This window comes from Biomphalaria glabrata, chromosome 8 (genome assembly GCF_947242115.1).
Source record: "Biomphalaria glabrata chromosome 8, xgBioGlab47.1, whole genome shotgun sequence".
Taxonomy (NCBI): Eukaryota; Metazoa; Mollusca; class Gastropoda; family Planorbidae; genus Biomphalaria; species Biomphalaria glabrata.
Genome location: NC_074718.1, coordinates 31,878,631 through 31,900,662, shown reverse-complemented (window position 1 = coordinate 31,900,662; position 22,032 = coordinate 31,878,631). Strand labels below are relative to the sequence as shown.

Below are 22,032 nucleotides of genomic sequence, written 5' to 3'. Positions count from 1 at the left end.
TTTGGTAAGGAGGAGACGTCAGAGAGAGTTAAAATAAAAATAAAGTGTCCCTCCCCCCCCCCACACCCCTTTCTTTTTGTCTTTGCACTGCACTGGACTATATTTGTGTATGTTGTATTGTCCTACAGGCATCTGTCCGAGCTCCGAGCATATCAAGCCCTGGCGGTGTCACATTTCACTGACAAGGAGAGACAACAAGACATGACCCTTGGTGTGTTTGAAGAGAGGGGGAGGGTGCTTAAAAGGGGCTGGAGATGCCGCCCAGTGAGGCGACTTATCTTTTTGACTTTCTCTACTAATGACCATAGTCCTGACAATCTCCGACAGTCCAGCATCTCAATATTATTTATATTACTTTTCAAAGACTAAAACTAAGCTGTGTTTGAGGTTAAGTGTTGTGTTGTTTAGCGGACTAACATGTACACAGGGTCTGCCCCCTCCTGTTGCATTTATTGGATTCATCATAAGGTATAGTTTAAAAAACATTTTCGTATTTGAGACAAAATGATTTCCCAGTCTTTTATTTGCTCTAATTGTGTGTATCAATAAACATTAATTATCTTATTAATGATTTTAAAAACCATCAATAGACTTTAAATTGTCAAGAATCAGGCTACACTGCTACACTGCTACACTGCTACACGAAAAGAGTTTTCAAATTGAAATACTCGTTTCTTCCTCGACCTCCATCTTTAGCTCTGCTATCTCTCTGTGTCGTTCAAGTGCCGAGCTTTCATTCCCTCCTAGTGTTAACACTGTCACTTCAATAACCTCTTTCCACACCTCCCTTCTACTTAGACCTATCAAAGCTTGAGTGTCTAATTTCAGCTTCTTATAGGGGTACTTATAATTTCTATTAATTAGACCTCTGCAGATTGAACATTTGCCAATTTTATTACTATTAAATAATCAATGAATAATCTCAACACGTTGCACTTCTCCTCTAGAGGAATAAGAAAAACTTTATTATCAAATATCACAGTGACCATATAACACAATTATGCAATTCTTCTCTCGACTAGATCCACCTTCTCAATAATATCCTCCCGTCATGCATCAAACACACATCACCTGCATACCACTCCCCTTTCAGACCTTGCAATCTGTTATAGAACAGATGATGTTAATTTCAACTTTTAACAAACAGGGTTTCGTGTGGCCAACATAAGGACCAACCAACTTTGCTTTCCCCAACTAAAGGCAGGCACCCAGTAGAGCTGGGTAGACTCATAGACGTCCCAAAAGTCCCGAAATTCAAAACCCCAATTTTCACCGAAATTCGAATCCTGGACTCGAGGTTCGGAAGTCAAACATCAACCCACTCAGCCACCTCGCCCCCACGTACATCTGGTCACAATCAAGACATGGGAATATTTAAACTAAACAAAGGGGCATAACTCTTTTTTATACTTTCATAACTACAAATAACCAATGTATTTAATCTCGCATTATACACCTCTGACATCAATCAATAGCTATGGTCTTCCATTCCAACCTAAAATCCATTACTTCTAAAATTGATACAGTTAGGATGATACGACATGGATCTCAAATATAACATGCGCAATTTCCTTAACAAGGTTACAAAGACAGTTTGTGTGGAAACACAAACTCAAAATCGGCCCCCGAAGTGGTCCACCCAGGCAGGTAAAAAGGCAGGTTTCAATATTTTCAGAAAGAACATCAGAATGAAATTCTATCAAATACAAATGACAGAGAAAAATGGAGAAAGAAGGTTGACAGATCTTGTGTGGTGCCCCAGCGGTGCATCAGACCAAAGGAAAGGTGAAAGTGAATGTGAAGCTCGATGTGAACCTGGCCTAACTGAAGTCTTATAATGAATATCTAATTCATCTAATAGTTTTGTAAAGGGTAAATCTCTTATTCAAATTCGTAAGAAAAAGGACATTTCCTAAAAAAAAAAAAATTTCTTTTTTTTTTTTTTTTTTTTTTTTTTTTAGCTTTTGACTTCAGTTGTCGAGCTGTTTACCTCCTAGGAATCCTTGGGCTTTTGCCTCTTTTCTTTGCCTCTTTTTTGGGCATTGCCTCTTTTTTGGGCTATTGGCCTCTTTATTGGGCTTTTTTTTTAAACAAATAGATACATATTTTATTAGTAAGCGTACAAATAAAATAGTTACATTTTAAAATACAGTAGTGTGAAATATGACAATAATAATTAGATTGAGGTTGTCATTATATTTTAACGTTTTAAATTGCTTTGTACCTCACGTTTTTTTTATTTCTAATAGCATATAATTAATATCTTTTAAATATAAGGTACTTGGAATATATATAGTGAGAATGTCAACAATAGGTAATTAAATAGAAACAATCAAAAAGTGAAAGTAGAAAATTAAATGATATTTAAACATTTTAAACATCTTAGTCACATTTTTTCCCCTGTCTCCATTGCTTATAGTTGTTTCCCTTGTGCTTTTGCTACTTTACCCCAGTTCTTTATATTGACGTATATCAAACGTGCATGCACATCTATATGTGTACACACCTATGCGAACATAGGCTTTTAAACATTTATATTGTTTCTTTTATTGTCTCCCTTCATATGACAATTTTTTATTTCCTCCCTTAAGATTCGGAAAACTACTTCCTCATCATCAAGGTGGAAATCATGTCTACTAGAGTCAGTACATAGGGAGTTTCTGTTCTGAGACAATTTCTCTGTGGCTTTTTTTTTTTTTTTTTTGTCACAGCGGCCAATTAGAGTCGTACAGAAGGTTATTTTATATGTATCTATCTATCTATTTAAATAAATATACTTTTTTTTCTTGAATATGTTTCGCCCCCCCCCCACTTTTTTTTTTCCTCTTCCCCTCTTTAATATATTATTTCTCTGTAGACTGCACAAGCATGCGCAATATTGACAATGGTGGTGGAGAATTGAAGTTATTGATAAGGTCGTGTACAATAGAAATGTTACTCATATGTCTGAGTGGCTGCCTTTGTGTGTGTGTTCCAGAGAGAGAGAGAGAGATAGTGTGTGTGTGTGTTTGCGCATTTGTGTGTTGTCTTTATGTGTGAGTGTGTGCGCTGTCAATATTTGTGATGCAGTCAGTCAGCTAATCCAGAAGACCTCCGCGATGCCAACTAATATTTTTCTAACTACGGGAAACTTTCAGATTCAAGCTCTTCCATCGTGAAACAAAAAAAAAAAGCCTGGTTAAGTAAACAGGACAGACAAGAGAGATGCGTAGATTGTGTCCCCTAGACAGTTTGGTTGTTAGGGGAGCTAACAAAGGAGGGCACACCACTGTCAAAATGGCATGATCATTAAAAGACTTGTACCATGCAGAGTTTAGTTTCCTTGTTTTAAAATAGAAAAACAAAATGGACGCTATCATCACTCTTGGTGTACAATTCTATTTACATATAATACATATCATACATATGCATGTCTTTTATATATATATATATTTTAAGCTACACAAGAAAACGATAAACTTCTCTGAAATGAAATGAACGGGAGTCTGTCCTGATTCCACTATACAGACAGACACATTATATTTTAATTTATTGTTTCTCTGGATCTTGTCACTTGTGATGGAGTTCCTGACTCTAGATGTTGTGTTAGACCAGTTAGACCAGTTAGACCTGTAATGAACAGGTGCAGCCAGACTTCTCCATAATGAGATGATTTAAAAGCTGCCATTTGATTGGATCGTATACAAAATGTGTAGATTAGTAGCTTTGATGTTTTGAGGTTAAAATGTGTTGTTTTTTTCTTAGCAATGACTCTCTCTCTATCTTTCACTCTCTCTCTCTCTCTCTGTGTCTCGTTCTAGTTTTCCCACTCTATCTCTCTCATTGCATTTCTGCCTGGTCGTTCGGACTTATCGATGGTCCCGGATTCAAACCCTGCCCGCTTCCATCCCCCGTCGTCCTGCGTGAGGTATGGTCTAGGAAGTAATCATCTTCAACTCTGAAGGAACATCTGAAACATTTAAAACAAAACAACAAAACATTATAACTCTTTCTCTTTAACTCTCTTTCTCTCACGCTTACAAGATGCTAAATGCGCTATGGTCAAATCTCTTATGTGGACCAGTGGTAGGAGGGGGGGGGGTATCTGGGAGAAGGTTTCCGTGGTGCGTTTAGGCGCTCAGCAAACAGAACTGGGTGTCGAACCACACATCATGCAATTTCTCCCACTCTCTCGAAATCTCTCACTCCCTTCTCTCTCTCTCTCTACCTCTTTCTCCTTTACTTTCCCCCTCCCACTCTCACCAGTGCCTGCTCATGTTCAGTGTATCCTTGGCGATGATCACCTTTGTCTTCACCTTCACCACCTTCATCTATCCCTTAGTCTTTGCCCTTTGGGGCATCACACAAGATCTGATGACCATCTTTCTCCGTTCCTCTCTGTCTTTTGCCCAGCATAGAATTTCTTTTAAAGACAATCTTTCCATCACTTTCTCTGTCTACCTCTTTTTTTCCTGGTACTGTTCCCTGAAGGAAGGTTTTTGCGAGACCTGAGAACCTTGTTATATGGCCATAGAGTCTATCAGCTATTAGTCCCAATCTCTATCTCTAGTACTACACAGCTTCACGTGCAGAAAATCTAAAGAGTTGATTTGGCAGATCAGAAGAATGTCCTCTGTAGTCCTTACACGTGAAACAACACGGGCGAGCATTTCAGTTTGAGTGATAAGTGTCTGTATTTCCTAGACTTTCCCTTGCATGGGATAGCTGAAATCAGATTTTAAAAAGTGTCTCTTTATGACTATCAAAGAAAGAGTTGGTGTGAATGTAATGGGAGTTAAGAACATTTATATTATTATTACAAAGTTATTAACTCACGCCGTCTGTCAGACTCTGTCTATCTGGGAGGATTCTTTAACCTGTTTGTTTTCCCCACACTTCCTATTCTTAAATCAAATTTAAATTCTGCACAAATTATTCATATTCGATGACAATACGTGAGTCAATCAAAAAAAATAAGAAAATCATTTATTAAACTAGTGATTTAATTTTGTTTTATGTAGAGCAATGGGAGTTAATTCTTGCAATATTCATATTTGCGGCAGTTTGTTTTTTTTGCGGTTCTTCTCTCTGATAAACTTTTTTTAAAAGTATGTTTTCAATATTCCATCCACATTAAATGTGATGTTAAACTTCAAGAAATAGTGAAGAGTTCACTAGGATATCTTCTTTAGAATTTTGTATTCGTTTATTTTATTTTTTATGTCAAGAAAGGATGAAAGGTTCATGTCTCTTTCGAAATCAAGAAGATCTGTATTGAATTACTTTATATTTCCTTTGACTTCCTGTGACCTCTGACCTGGCAAGTTGACCAAGCGACAGGAGGTGTGAAAAAAAAAAAGATAGAGTCGTTTGTTTTCAACACTTGGAGATGATAGTGATAAAGTTTGGACTGTGAGAGTCAGTGTGGGTGACCATGCATGCATGCATGAGTGTGTGTGTGTGTGTGTGTGTGTGTTGGAAGGCGAGATAAAAAGGGATAAGGAAATGGGATAAAGACCAAGATTGAATTTTTCCCTTGGCCAGTAACATGGCTTGTGATGTGTTTTTTTTTAAAGTACAGCAATATTAATACACTCACTTTTTTCGAAGATAGAGCACGACGACTGAAGCATAAATGTTCCCAACAAATAGGAAGATAAGAATTGAATTTGTTGTGCCTGAGTTTCACCTTCATTTTCACGGTATTTACTTCTTTTTTTTTTTATCTATTCAATGTTTTGATAAAATGGAGACAAATCCTTAAATGACAAACTTTTGGTGGGTGTATCCGATGTACAGAATCCTGAAGCATTAATAAATACACATTTTGTAATTCCTTTTCTTTTGTGTTGCAGTAAGATGGTTGCTGTTTGTGAAGGCCAGAACAAGAGCCACAAAATAATTGTATTCAGGAGAATAGAAATGTGTAAGTATTCGCTTCGTTTCTTTTAATTTCTAACCATCCAAGTGTCTTCTTATCAAGCAGGGGATCACGTGACTCGTGGTGTACTTTCTGTGGACGATAGTTGTAGAGTGAACAGCGAAAAGATTGTCAGAGGCCCATTACAGCTGCGTGAGAAGGACTACGATGTAGACCTTAGACCTATGCATTTGTAGCCTTGACAAGAATTCGATGATGTCATTTATTTCGGAATCTTGAATTTTTAAAATTGTTTTGTTTGTAAAGTGTTTTATATATTTTGGATGTTTCTTAAGAGACTGAACATAATTTACTTCCTAGTCTAAACCTCCCGCAGGACGACGCGGGGTGGCAGCAGGCAGGGTGTGATCACGGGAGCATCGAGACGACCGAACGACAGTCCAGCGCGCATAGCGCACGACCATGTGTGAGACACTTAGTATTATTAGTTGATATAGAGTCGCAGCATAGTTGACAGACTTTGAACGAGACATTTAGTGACGTCACGACTTAGTTGGGTTAGAAATTATGTATGTCAATATAGGACTTCAGGGGGATAACTTCGTATTACAGACAGAGACTCGACTGGGGGCCTTTTCAGTATTAAACATTATCTGAGTTTATATAACGGTTTGCACTTAGTCTTTTCTACTTGTTCCATGTGTAGGTCCTATTACTTGTTAGTTAAGTACATCGAATACACCCGTACAAGAAACCCAGACATCTCCAGAGTAATGTGTCGACGTCTGACAGCAATCCACAACTACAAGGGCAAGGTCTATCACTCATGTACCAAATAAATATAAAAATCTATATATGTTTCGTTTTAAGAGAACAAGTATACCCTTTATAAAATAGATAAATCAAATAATATAAGTAAATGCCAAGTGATTTGATTAAATAAACTAAATAGCATAAATCTTATTGAAAATATATAAGTAAATTATCAAAAAATATTCAGGAACAGCCAGGGGTCGAACTTCGCTAAAGGAAAACAAAATTCGTTGTAGTCCCCTTTACTGTGACCATTGAGAAATTTTCTGAGGATGTGGCAGGTCTGCAGCAGTACTGCCCTTTGACAGGATGTGGCAAGTCTGCAGCAGCACTGCCATTTGACAGGATGTGGCAGGTCTGCAGCAGCACTGCCCTTTGACAGGATGTGGCAGGTCTGCAGCAGCACTGCCCTTTGACAGGATGTGGCAGGTCTGCAGCAGCACTGCCCTTTGACAGGATGTGGCAGGTCTGCAGCAGCACTGCCATTTGACAGGCAACAAACTGCTTAGTGATTTGAATACGTCAGCGAGGTCAGTTGTCATTATCCCCTCGGTTGTTATAACAACTGGGTGTATTGTTATTTTAGGTTATCTTGTTCCTTACATTTTTCAATTTCAGCTTTCCTCCTATTGTGGTATAGCATCATGCCATAACTTTGGTGAAATGATGTAAAAGTAATAGTCATAAACACTTTTGAAAGCGTATTATTTTTTTTAATGGCGGTTCCTCTAGTAATTAATCTTTGTTCCTACATTCTTCAAAAACGTATCGTATATTTATAACCGAAAAAAAAAAGGGGACACTATTTGTAGCATTAATGAATAAACTGCATAAAAATTGGTTATCTACCTTTGTAGACTAGAAGCTTGCAGACCGTGCCAAGAACAATAATATCGTGTATTTATACTAATAATTATATTAATAATGGGGGAGAGGTATTTAGCTGTTGTTGTAATTATTGATAACGGATTTAAAACATTGTTATCTTATATTGTAGAACAAAAACGAGGGCATTCCGCTAGTAGACCGTGGTACTTTCACAATTAACTACAGACCGTGATAAAATTCCTTTCGCCCATGAATACGCAGATATCTGGCAAGTCAGTGCTTGCTTAGTGGCTGGAATAAAACATTATTTTTTTACTGTGAACCATCCTAGAAGGCCATCATGATGGTCCTAAGTTCGAAACCTCCATGTTGCCTCACCTTCCACCCTGCAGGAGATCTGGGCTAGGAAGTAATAATCTTGTAAAACAAACCACACCAACAGCTTGTGTTTATGTATTTGTAATGTATGCTTCAGCTCTCTATGTATTATTGCTGTACCTTTTTTGCTTTCTGTCTTGAAGTGTCTCCAACTTTAGTGATTCGCATGAACAGTATGCTCTAGTAAAATCTTAGAGCTTTATTTTGTGGATTTCTAGTGTATATATAGTTGTCATTTATCCACTTGAGTTCAGGTGTCCCAAACAGAGGACGCATATTCCAATTTTGGTCTAACTTTGGCTACGCTGAATTTTAATTTAATATTCCAGTTTGATTTGAAGAAATCTTTTCATAAATTCTGATGCTTCGTTTGATTTTATTTTTTTCTAATTATTTCGTCGATATGAGTATTTTCTAATTATTGTACATGTTGTATCACCTAGATCTAGGCATGTTAAATTTTTAATCTGTTAACTTATTTATATATATGATTTATCTTTTGTTTTAATTTGTTAAAATTAAAATTGTGTAACAATTCTAAAAGATCGAATACCCTGAAATCTTTTTATCTGACACAACCATAAAATTGTAATCTATGCTTCAATTACTGATACATTAATGTTTCTCTCTCTCTCTCTCTCTATATATATATATATATATATATATATATATATATATATATATATATATATATATATATATATATATAATTTTGATTGTCCATAAATATTTTTAGAGTACATGCAAGGGCGTTAACATTCTTTTTATTCATAACATTGTAGCGCATACTTATTACAGTTCTCTCCCTTCTGTCACAGTGACCTCGTTCGGTACGACAAGCTACCACATGTTTTTCCGGAAGAGGTTGTGACTTCTTTTTATTTGAGCAAAAATGCTAATTTTATAAAAATCAATTGATAAAAGGGTATTGAAAAAAAACTAAAAGCATGAAACTGTGCTAAAACAAACAAACTGGTAAAGCAAAAAAAAACAAAAAAACATAAAAAATAATTTTTCATTGTGACTGATCCAAACTAATTGATACAACTACGCTTATTTTTACTTTTTTCTTCTTCAGTTACTATATACTGGGTCATCATCACCTTGACTTGTACAGTCAGGTGTCAACAGTTCGACTCTACATCTGATGGCTTGACGATGAGTTCACATGTCTCGTCCACGCTGGCCAGTCAGCACACAAGTCTGACAACAAGTGAGACCAATTCTGGGAACTCCGTTTCGACATCAGTTGGTGATCAGCCAGAACATACAAGTGTTCGTGCACTTCAAGAACATACAACACTTGATGTTCTTCGGGAAAATACAAGTGGTGTTCCTCCCAATCACTGGCCTACAACATTAGGTGATCTTACAGAACATACATTAAGCGCAATTTCAGAACTAACAACATCGGGTATTCTTCCAGAACATACAACAATAAGCGTTCTTCCGGGAGCTACAACATTTAACACAATACCAGAACTTACAACATTTGGGGTTCTTCCAGAAGATACAACAATTAATCTCAATCCAGAACATACAACAAATGTTGTTACTCAAGAACATACAACGTTTACTCCAGAACACACAACAAATGATGCTCTTTTAGTACATACAACAGTTCGTGCTAGTTCAGAAAGTAATACATTAGTTATCAGTGACCCAACTGAGATGTCAAATAAAAACTCAAATGTGTCTTCAGGAGCTATAAGTCCAGTACTAGCCACCACTGCATCAGATAGAAATACTTTGATGAACTCAACTGTTTCTCAAAGTCCTACAACTGAGCATGCGGTTGGATTAGAATATACATCGGCGTTAAACGACGAAGTAACAGTGAGCACCAATGTCACCTCTGATGAAGTTAACTTAAAACATCTAGTTACTGGTGTAGACTCAGTGGGCACAACAACACCTTCACTCGACACAACATTAGACACAGCGGACACAGCAATCACTTCAGCAGACACAACGCTAGCGACGGAGGGCACAACGCTAGTTCCAGCAGACATAAAAGCTCAAACGAACATAACGCTAGCTCCAGGAGACACAACGTTAGCACCACTGGAAACAACGCTAGCTCCAGGAGACACAACGTTAGCACCACTGGAAACAACGCTAGCTCCAGGAGACACAACGTTAGCACCACTGGAAACAACGCTAGCTCCAGCAGTCACAACACTAGTTCCAACAAACACAACACTAGTACCTATGGACACAACACTACCTTTAACGGGCATAATGCTAGCTACAGTAGACACAACATTAATTCCTGCGGACGCAACGTTATTTTCAGAGAACTTTTCACTACTTCCAGCGGAACCAGCTCTATCGCCAACAAACACAACATCAACTCTAGCGAACATCACACTGGGTCCAGTTGAGGTTACCAATACTCCTGAACAAAGGACTTCATCTGGTAGTGTGGTAGATCCATGGAAGACCACCTTGAACCAGAATGAAGAGATTACAGTGTCGATAACTTCCTTTTCGATGCCCACTGACAGAACCGATCAAGGACATACAACGTCGTCTTTGAGATTTGAAGGATTAGAGCAATCTACAACTCTGTCTGCACACACAGTAGTTCCACAACCTGCAAATTCTTCCCACATGGAGCTAGTAGTCGTCGAGAGAACAACCATTCCGCAGAGTAGACAGATTACAGAACTGAGAACAACAACCCAAGCCGCGGCTGCATCATTGGAGCACACCCCAGAACCCGTTGTTACAGAAACTGCCACATTAGGAGCTTCCGATGCATACATCTTAGATCAGACCACTGTACCACGAAGCGTAGATGAGTCTTTGGCTAACACAGCTGCAACTGCAATCCAGGAAAACACACATTTTCCATTAGAAAGGGCATCAGTAGAGCATACTGCATCAACACTTAATACTGAGACTTCGGGAAGGACCTTATCGGGTTTCATGGGCATGGGAAACGAAACAACCACGTTGCTCTCTCGGGGAAGCTCTTCAGGAATGACATCTAGTGAGGTTGTTATCTTACAAACAACAGTGTCTTCCGGAGTAGTTGGACCTTTGACAAATACAAGCTTAATACCACACATGTCTTCATATACCATTGAATCTCCAGCTAATACAGGCGTTGCTTCGTACACACTTTCTATAGAACATAGGGCTACATCTCCTCCCGCTATAGGCTCATTAACAATCTCAGATTTAGGTCAAGAAACGATCGCATCAACTTTTTACCCTGACATTATTGGAATGCTACTGAAGACATCTAAGCCCCCGCACACGGTTACAGCAGAAATAACAAGTTCAAGTTTAAATGGGCCAATAGCTGCCACAGAACATTTTGTTGCCTCTGACCATAAGAATGAGTATTCTTCAAGAGTAGATCTGTTAGAAACTGTAACAGTAGATACTATGACGCATGGCAACGCGCACAGAGTTTTAACTTCAAATATATTAAGATCCTTAATATTGCCGACAGGCTCTGTTGATAGGGTATCAACACCGTCATTGAATGTTGGTGGATCAGTGATAATGACTGGTGTTGATACAGACAGAGTAGTACTCACAACTCCATCATTATTTGTGGCTGATTCAAGAACACTTGCTACAAATGATCATTTTATGATGCATTCATCTTCCTTTCCAGTATTAGCTACTTCAATGTCATATCAAAGTGTACCTACAGAGCACACGATTGAATCAATAGATTTTCATTCGTTGGCAAATACAACGAGGAACATTACTAACAGAGAATACGCTACAATATTTCCAAGTCTAGCTGAGTTAGGGTGGAAGTCAAACTTAACTACAGAAACATTAGACACATCGTCCACTTCTCTTCAGTTTAATAATGAAACATTTAAACAAACAAGTTTAGTTTCTTTAAAGGCTGAATCCATTGAACATTCAGTGAGTTCTCGCAAATCTGCTTCAGACCTTTATACTCCAATAGCAATAGTTTCGATTCCCAGCAGTTCCGTTCATTTTGAACAAACGCCAGTTCTGTCCCCCTTAGTTAGTCACACAACTCAGTCTACTATGTCTACATATCTAAACGACTTGGGTATATCACAGAGGCCTCCAATACTTATTTTTCCAAATTCACTAAATGATTCAATTTATCCTTCGCAGACTCGTTACACAGAACAATTTTCAGCTCCTGAAACAGCTGCCCTTAGCGAAGGATTAAGTTTAGCTCAACTTTCTACTAGTTCTAAAGAAATGTCTACTCTAGAAACACGATTGTCCAGCTCTAAGAGTAGCTATATCTCTTCTTATTTATCTACCTCGGAGTTTATCATAACGGATGTACCAGACTCCAAGTCTGCACCACTGAAACCGATAGAAGCTACTTATCGCCTCGGATTAACGACAGCGTTGAATATTGTGCCAACGTTGATCTTGGACTCATCAGAAAGAGCTACCATGTCGCACAACGTTTGGCTAAGTCTAAGACCTTCAGTTTCAATGCAAGTTTCAACTCTCTTGATGCAAGATACATTGATGCATGACTTGCTTATGAGTTCTGTCTTAATATCCCCTAGCCGTACAATAATCTCTTCAAGCTCTGGTCTGGTCAGCAGTAGCAGTACAGTGGCGCCTACCCACATAGTTATTACACCAGCGCCCTTACGGAAAAATATCACAGTTTCCCTGTTCTTTAAAAGTGATTGCGAGCTGGTCCAGACATCTCCTTACAAAGAGGAGCTGGTGATTAAGCTGTATAAACATTTCAACGAGCTGGTGAACATCAATATCAAAGACATCAGCATCGGTAACCCTCAATGTAATCCCCAGCAGATTGTCATCGCCTTTCGTAACGTGGTGAAGTCAACTTTGCTGAAGTCTCTGAGTGAAAGCGGCAACACTTCCTTCACCCTCGGCCCGACTCAAAACAAAGTCTCGTTCAACATCACGGACTTTCGGGAAGTTGTTGTCGCTCCAGAGAAGAGCGTCAACGTGGGAGACATCGCTGTCATCGTCTTGGCCATCTGCATATGTGTCACCCTAGTATTGGCTGGGGTGGCCGTCTTCATCAAAGAAATATATCTGAAGAAGACACGGAGAAACATCAGTTACTCGACCGCTTCGCCTCTGACAACTAAAAAGACCGCCGGGGTCGACCCCAACGAAAAATATACCACAGTTGAAATGCAGGAAGAGCATTCGGTGGAAGATTCTTACTGTTCCCCGTATGACGCTGAATATTCTTCCATCGGAAACGGTGAGTTCACTTCTTTTACTACTTCGGCTAGCTGCGGAGAAGGCATCGCCAGACACTATTCCCTCGACACTGACAAGTCGAATGAAGAAACTAAAGCTATAAGGCGATCGAGAAATCCCTTCCAAAAGCCAAAGAAAAAAATTAAAGACTCTAAAAAATCAGAAAAATACGGTCTAGTCATCGGCGTGCTTGGTTACAAGAAACAACTGGTGAGATCCGACCCTGAACATTACCACCATTACGCTGTTCCCGAAAAAATTGAACCCGGTTCTCCGCTTGAAGATTCTGATAGGCCGCAATATGTGAACTCAACACCGTCTTATCAAACTGAAGAGGTCAATAAGTCTTCCTTGCAAGCTTCTGGACATTCACACATAACTAGCTTCCCGCAGACCAAAGGTGGCTCCAAAGACAAACTGTTGAATGAGGTCCAGGACAAGCACGTCTATAAGAACTGTGTTTACAATGCTGCCTTTCTCTCAGAGCAAGATCCCGTGGAGTCGTCATCCTTTGAAAGTGTTCATTTCTAGTCGTATTCATTAAAGCATTGACCTTTTTTGTGCTGATTGTTTGCTTGGCTGGTATTGCGACTGTTCAACTTCTCTCTTGCGCAAACATGAATGCATTTTCTTCCTAACAGTTTGAATTAATTTTGTTATTACTTCTTATTAGAACTTTTTAAATTCAATACCTTCAGCATTGTGCAATTTTTAAATCAATTGATCTTTTAACGTCGTATCTTATCTTATATAATACAGACGTTACTTCTAACAAGAAGATGATTACGTCGTATGAGCGGTGTGTATATGTTATTACAAAATATTGTTATGTTATAAACGTTTGTCTCTCAAAAGTGAGAGTGTCAAGATGTTAGACAAGAACAGTCTCTGGATATGACTTGATAACTTCTCAATTTTTAACTTTACAGCATATTGTAAAACCTTATATATATATATATATATATTCTATAAGTTTGATTATAGTTTTTAAAACGAATTCATCGACCTCGTTCAGTCAAAACGTGTAGGATTCATCTCATGTAGCAAAAGAACTATAAACAGAGACGAAAGACTGAGCAGTGACTATCTTACTTATATATTACAGACGTTACTTCAAAAAAAGAAGATAATTACTTCCTTAGCATTTCTTGTTTCAATCTAGTCATGCATGTTAATCAGTGACTTACACTCTGCTAGGTCGTTGGTTTCCCTGGCTGTTCAGGCAATCCATTCCATTCTCTAATGGCACTTGGGTAGGAACAAGAAATGGTAAATGGACATGTAGTTTGGGATCAGGGGCATCCAAGATTTCTAAGAGTCACTACCTCTTGATTTTTTTTTCCTGAGGGTTGACTTCCGAAACCTTTCTATGTTTGGGTTTAGCTGCAAGGCAGTGGAGGTTTGGAGTCAAGGTTTTCCATGTCTTAGTTTGGTAGCCCGCCAAGGTTTAAGAGGCCCTCCTTCCGAAGCCTTCTAGTTTAGGCGCCAGAGACTCACCTGTGTCCCTTTTCTTTTAATGTTAACAGTTATTAGAATTATTAATAGTGAAAAAAACGTCGTGCATTCTTATGAGGCTGTACTAAGATTAGGTAGCATTGACCAGTACACATGTTATTAAAGTAAACTTTGTCTTCATGGATTATACCTAAAGGAAAAAAAAACCTACACTATTAACACCATTAAGTAACAGAGATATTTGACTGTCTTGTATATGGGGAGACTGGCTGCCTAACGCAATCAGGCGTTACCTTTTTATTGCGATAAGGATTGACAATGAAAGCGAATTGTTCTTCTCTGGCAAAGTCTGGATTGAAAGTCACAAAAGAAGAATGTTTTCATCGACTCCTTAACTGAGAGCGCCAAGAAGTTGTCTGCAGGAGTACCTCCCTCTGAGACGTAGCGAATCTTCTTAGAGATGACAAGTCCTCAAGATGCCCGCAAGATCTGTCGTCAGCACCCCTTTGGCTGACAACACGATTGGACGTATTGTAATTTAATCAACTTCCAAACATTCGTATTTGCTTTATCTCGAAGCGAAGGTTTTAATTAATTTTTTTCGGTTTCGGTTTTGGATAGTGGCAAATGTCAAAATTTATAGCAGATTTATCATTTCTATCAATAGAAAGTATTTTTGGTCTTAAATGCTTTTATAGTCGTACGCAAGTGGGTAATTAATGGGTTTGAGGACATTCTGAAGCCTGTAAAGAGATGTTGAGCTCGACTTCGTAACACGGCTCAAGCTGAGGCATCATTTTTCAATGTCTAGGCCAGACTCTCAGGGCCGAATTTAAGGGAGGGAAGGCGAGGTGACTGTCCCGGGGACTCCACAAGAGAGGGGTAACCAGAATAAAAATAGAGAATCTAAATGTTGATGCATCAAAACTTTTATTTTCGCATTTTTCGCACTACTACTCTAATCTTACAGTTGGAAACACTGTCTTGCTCTTATAGAAATACAGCTCGAGATCTACGTCATTTTGTATTGAAACTTTCGAAAACAAAAAAGTAGTGGTTTTCACAAAAATCTTGCCCAAGAGGGCTCCACTTACTTCACTCCGACCCTGCAGTTGCTGGTAGATTACTTTCCCTGTCTAGTTATGGGCGACCAAGATTAGCGGATTTCGACAGTTTCAACATCCTGCCATAATATGCTCCATTGACTCGCCTACATTATATTGTCGCACGTTCGTGATTTATCAATCATTGCGAGTTTCAGGAGAAGCATTTCGTCATTTCTAGATCGGAAAACTTGAGCTTCGTTATTAAACCAAATTAGACCGTTGTGTGTTTTGAATTCAATAGTTGTCGAACTTGTGACGTTTGTATAGACTAGCAAATGTGAAAGTATTTGTTCTCAAGTTTCTATTGTTGTTTAAATAAAAATGTTCTGATAACTTAGATTAACTTTTAAAATGCATTGTTTAAGGAAAGAATGTACCAAATAAATTGGTCAGGTCATGTGACAGTGAAGATGAGCTTGATATAAGTGGACAATGACAAAGGGAAGGTGTCTATATAGCAACTTTCGTTTTATTACACCTGCTCAAATGTTAAACAAACTTTAGTAAACTCCATTAAAACTATTCAATATTCAAAATTATATAGACCAAGTTAGAGAAATGTAACTATCACATATAATATCGGAAACATTTACTCTTATTGACACTCGGTGATGGCAATTTTAGCACATTTTTAGGTTAATCACTTTTCAATTGTTTATGACTTAATACTTGTGAATTATGATAACTTACAAATAAAAACATATTTAAAAAAAAAAGCCCACAAAAGAGGCAAAGAAAAGAAGCATAAGGCCCAAGGATTCCTATGATGATAAAGCTAAAACTGAATAGCGCAAATTCTGAGGTTTCCTTTAAAAAAAAAAAAAAAAATAAGAAAAAAAAAACTGTTTACATCTAAACGTAAAAATTAAATTAAAAAAATAAATAAGTAAAAAAGCCCACAAAGGAGGCAAATAAAAGAGGCCCAATGATTCCTATGATGACAAAGCTAAAATGGAATAGCGCAAATTCTGAGGTTTCCTAACAAAAACAACTGATTATATATTTTAAAAAAATGATTATATATAGTCCTCTAAACCTCTTATAAGCTCACTGTAATTAAGTATAGGGTAATTATATTTCAAATTTTCATTTTAATTCCATATTATTTAATATTTGCGAAAAGTGAGAACTTATATATAAAAATAAAATAATAGTTTTAAAAAAACCTTCAAAAGATGCAGGAAGGCCCAAAAAGAGGCAGATAAAGCCCCAAAAAGAGGCAAAGAAAAGAGGCCTTAGGATTCCTATGATGACAAAGCTACAAGAGAACTCCTTATGAGCTCACTGTAATGCTACTTGGCCTCAGTTTTGGGTTGACGATAAGTTAACATCAGGAAATCGTACCGCTCTGTCCAATTGTGGAGTTCCGCAACGTGATGTCCAGGAACATTGTTGATTAGCCCATCTTTGGGTGTTGGACATAAAAACATCAGATCAATAGGACTTCAGGCTGATCTGTCAGCTGGTAAACGATCCAACAACATCATTAACTAGGAATAATTTTGGTTCGACCTTGTAATGAACATAAAAAACTGATCTTGTTTTGACCATTCGCTAATGCTCCTATATCTGCGATTACAAGATAACAGAGCCCGTATACACAAGCCTCCTCCACAGTTTGAGAATTACTGAGTACTGACTACACACCATCCATAAAAACTTCTGAGTGTGTATGTGTCCCAGAAATGTTGGACTTTACTAGTAAATAAAGACATTGACCTTCAAAACTCCGAAGATCATGCATTTCGTGTGAGATGTAAGCCCATGTAGGTTTCACGTGTCTAGGGCGGGAAAAAGGACAAGCAAATGAAAGCAAGAACTATGAACAATTTTTGAACAAAGTTTTTACATTTGTTGTTGTGATACCATAAAATTCTTTTTTTTTTTTTTTTGCAATCTATCTTTTGGAAAGTGAAAAAAAAAACAAAAAAAAAAAACATTACTTTCTAGTTCCATTAATAGCATGATTTTTGAACTAGTGTTTGGTTTTGCTGGCGTGATGTGTACAGGGTGCCCTAACATCGGACTGTTATGTTACTGTCATATGTTCATATGAGTCACCGTCTCAACCACCTAGATCTATCCTTTACCATTGTACATGGAAGTGGAATGGGAAGCTCATGACTTTATTCCAATTCGCATACATCCGAATCTAAGTTGTTTTTTTTTTTTTTTTACAAAACTTATATCAACTCACTCTGTCTGTCTGTCTGTCTGTCTGGTAATATTGCACAATTATTTGTTTTGTTTTTCTTGCTTTGTTTTTTGACATTCCGCTACACTTGAAAATGTATTTGTTTGCTAAAGGCATATTTGCTATAGATCTATATTGTACTGTAGTTCTTGCTGATTCTATTATAAATTTCTGTTCATATAATTATACAAATTTAATACAATAAGAGATTTTTTTTAAATACGCAGCCCCAAACCGACAATAAAAATGTGCAGAGCGGCTGAAATGTTTCGTTTATTTATTCTTCCATCTTGTACATAATAGGTACATACAAGGTACACATAATAGGTACATATAAGGTACACATAATAGGTACATAAAAGGTACACATAATAGGTACATAAAAGGTACATACAAGGTACACATAATAGGTACATAAAAGGTACACATAATAGGTACATAAAAGGTACATAAAAGGTACACATAATAGGTACATAAAAGGTACACATAATAGGTACATAAAAGGTACACATAATAGGTACATAAAAGGTACACATAAAAGGTACATAAAAGATATAAAAGATATGGAATTATAATATTGATAGCAGTAGGAGGGTCTTGTTTTTAAATTAATATTTTGTTTTTGTTGTTGATTTTTCACTATTGATTTGAAATACGCGTTCAGAGTATCAATTAGCCTACTGAATAATGGAAAACACATAACGTCTTAGAGAACACTATCTCTAAACGCTCTAGTATTTTGTTTAATGGAAGGCAGAAATACAATTGAGCTCAAGAAGTACCAGTAACCACAAAGTGGTGGCAGAGGGAAGCAACAGGATTTGAAAAGATGTAGTAGTTTGCTTAAAGACGTGCAATCAATGCATTCCTAGTGTCTTGTTCAATGGTTTAAAGCAGTGATGCCCAATATACGGCCCGCGGGCCAGATCCGGCCCGCAACATGGTTCTATCCGGCCCGCCAAAACGTCGTATAAAATGAAGTAGTTGAAAAATGTATCTTTATCTACGTTAGGGCTCTAATTTGTTCTCTAATGGATTGACTATTGCCTTTAACATTATTTCGTTTAATAGATGGAACTCTGAATGTAGAATCTACAAGGAAAAGTGAACGGATCCTTACTTGTTTGCGGAACATTATAAAAAGCCATGCAGTTTGCTCCATAAAAAAAAAGTGTGGCTGTTTTGATTTGAGTCGAGAATAAAAGATTGTTACGGGTACTACTAGATCCGCAGGTTTCTTCTTTTTAATAGTCGAAGGTTACTTTTCATTTCTGTATCATTTTGTTGATGTGGCCCGCAACACGAGAGTTGGAAATTAAAATGGCCCGCAGGATGAGTAAGGTTGGGCATCACTGGTTTAAAGGCATATTTTTATTACAAAGCTTTTATCAACTCTGTCTGTCTGTCTGGTACAATTTATGCGCACATTATTTCTTCCACCCCCATTCTCGTATCAAGTTGACACATTACAAAATTATGTGTTGTTCTTGACAAAACACAGTGCCGGATTTAAGGGAGGACAGGCCACGCTACAGCCCCGAGGCCTCTACAAGAAAGGGACCTCCACAAAAGATATAGGAATTTCGACCAGGAAGACACGTTTTTTATTCCGCCAATACTTTAAATCTTACGTCTGCCGGCAACACTGTCGTGATAAAGACATTTCCGCTTCTAGCATGCTCGGAATATGTAAATGAGGATTTACGCAGTGCGTCTAAGAAGAGCCTTACCCTCCACAAACTCAAAAAGTATTTTTAAAAAATAGAAAGATGGGTTAAATTTTAGCATACCTTTAGATATAAGTATTTTATTTAAAAGTGGATCTTTATTAAAGCTTTCCTGCCTCGGGGCCTTCCCACACTTACATCCGTCCCTGACAAAACATGAATCAATAAACAAATAAACCAATTAAATTCATTAATTATTTGCAATGAAGTAATTTTGTTTAAATAGAAAAAAAGATAGTATTGAAGTGAATGCCAGTAATTTCTTCTATTTTTATTTTGCTTGTTATGAGTATAAAATGACACTTTAATTATTGTAAATAAGCGATAATGAAAATAAATCGCTCTATAAAGCTCACGATAAGTTAGTTAATTGTGTGTTCTTATTTATTTGTTATTTGTATATTATCTTGTTGTTTATTGAAGGTTACTATTTCATATTTAGCGCCCCACCCCCCACCCCACCCCCCACAAAAAAAAGGGGAATAAACCCGTTATTAGTTATGTATGGCCAGCTTTTTCATGTTTAAATCTAAAAAACTTGAAACGATATAGATCTTATTGTTTACAGGTTGCATAGTTTAGGTGCAACTGGTACCTTTTAACATATGAAAAAAAAAATATCATCAAATGTATAATGTCTGTGCGTTGATGGTGGTTTGGGGCATAAAGAGAAGAAGCTTTACTAGGAAATGCAAGAAATTATCTCATGTATGATCATAACATCTATGCATAGTTTTGTTATTTCCCCAAATAAAGTTTTAAACATATTTCGATATAATTCCACTGAGCCACATTACGCTGTACAAGCTGCCAATAATTTACCGAACTCGTTTATTTTTGTTTATAGTTTATAGTAATAATAATAATAATAATAATAATAATAATAGCAATTATATTAAATTTCTCAGTGGAAACTGTTAAAGGGTCTACGATGAATTTTGTTTCTCTTTAGCGAAACTCGACCCTGGCAGCGCAAGATAATGAATACTCGTTCGTTTCAAACATAATAATAATAATAATAATAATAATAATAACTTCACTTTTAAAAAGTAAAATGTATAAATTTTGTTCTGCCCATAAGCTACTAGCAGATGAACAACAAGGTTGCATTGAAGAGTCGATGGGCTGTAAAGTACAGCTAACTATAGATGGTATTATATTGCATCAAGCTAATAGAAGAAAGAGAAATTTACACATGTGTTACATCGACTACAAAAAAGCTTTCGATTCAGTTCCGCATGATTGGCTTTTAAAAACCCTGGACATCCATAGAATCAACCCAAGAATAAAACAACTATTGAAAGTCTGTATGGATAATTGGAAGATAACCTGCACCTAAATCGTGATAAACTAGGTTCTGTGCACATAAGAAGAGGTATATACCAGGGTGACTCACTATCTCCACTCTGGTTCTGCCTAGCGATTAATCCTCTATCTACATTACTCCAAGACTCTACAAACGGTTTTAGGGTTGACACTAAATGTACAAAATGTGTGTCCCACTTATTATACATGGATGATCTAAAGCTATATGCAGAAACCGAGCAAAAATTACACACCTTAATCAAAACGGTAAAATGCTTTAGTGACGATATCTGTATGTCTTTTGGCCTGGATAAGTGTGGCATCATAAGCATTAAAAAGGGCAAGGCAACGAACACCAACATTGAATTTGAAGGCATCGAGGAATTGAACTCCGCCTCTATTTATAAATATCTTGGAATAAACCAGAATGCCAAGATAAACCATAAGAAATTAAAAGAGGACTTTCTTGGCAAATATAGGCAAAGAGTTAATAAAATCCTCAACACCAAACTGTCTGGCAGTAATCTCATCACTGCAATTAACAGCTGGGCCGTTCCTGTGCTCCTTTACACGTTCGGTGTGATCAAATGGACTGACACCGACCTACATGACATTGACAGACTCACTAGAAAATTACTAACCAAGTTTCGATGTCTACACCCCAAGTCCTCCACCATAAGGTTATACCTGCCCAGGAAGGATGGGGGTCGTGGATTGCAGAACATCTTCAAATTGTGTAAGATGCAAGTTTTAAAAATACGATCAAAACTGCTCGCCTCCAGCAACAAATTAGTTTCCTTCCTACGGAAATACGACTCCGATGCAACCCCTCTGAACCTACACAATGCTGATGTCAATATCGGTTTGGACGACGTAGGGCATGAGATTCGCCAATGGGAAGAAAAAACACTCCACGGAAAATTTCCGGCTTCATTACATGGGGACAACATCGACAAGGCTGCTTCCTTAACATGGCTCAAAGCAGGTAATCTCTACCCTGAAACAGAAGGCTTTGTTACAGCAATACAGGACAGAGTAATCAGGACAAAAAATTACGAGAAGCATATCCTGAAACTCAATGTTGTCGACAAATGCCGAAAATGTGGAAATGTGGGCGAGTCGATTGAACACATTATGGCAGGATGTCCAGCCCTATCA

At 37.5% G+C, this 22,032-nt stretch overlaps 1 protein-coding gene across 2 annotated transcripts; it reads left to right on the top strand.

Annotated features, from left to right (window-relative positions):
- The first annotated feature begins 252 nt into the window (after positions 1–252).
- LOC129927797 (mucin-12-like) lies at positions 253–16,279 on the top strand. Of its 2 annotated transcripts, XM_056039107.1 has the most exons (4): positions 327–468; positions 5,590–5,681; positions 5,835–5,905; positions 8,958–16,279. In XM_056039107.1, exons 3-4 carry the CDS (start codon positions 5,839–5,841, stop codon positions 13,616–13,618), a joined length of 4,728 nt encoding a protein of 1,575 aa, XP_055895082.1. In that variant the 5' UTR covers positions 327–468; positions 5,590–5,681; positions 5,835–5,838; the 3' UTR covers positions 13,619–16,279. The 2 variants fall into 2 exon arrangements, with proteins under 2 accessions (XP_055895081.1, XP_055895082.1); XM_056039106.1 differs by lacking the exon at positions 5,590–5,681 and having other exon boundaries at positions 253–468.
- The last annotated feature ends 5,753 nt before the right edge of the window (positions 16,280–22,032 follow it).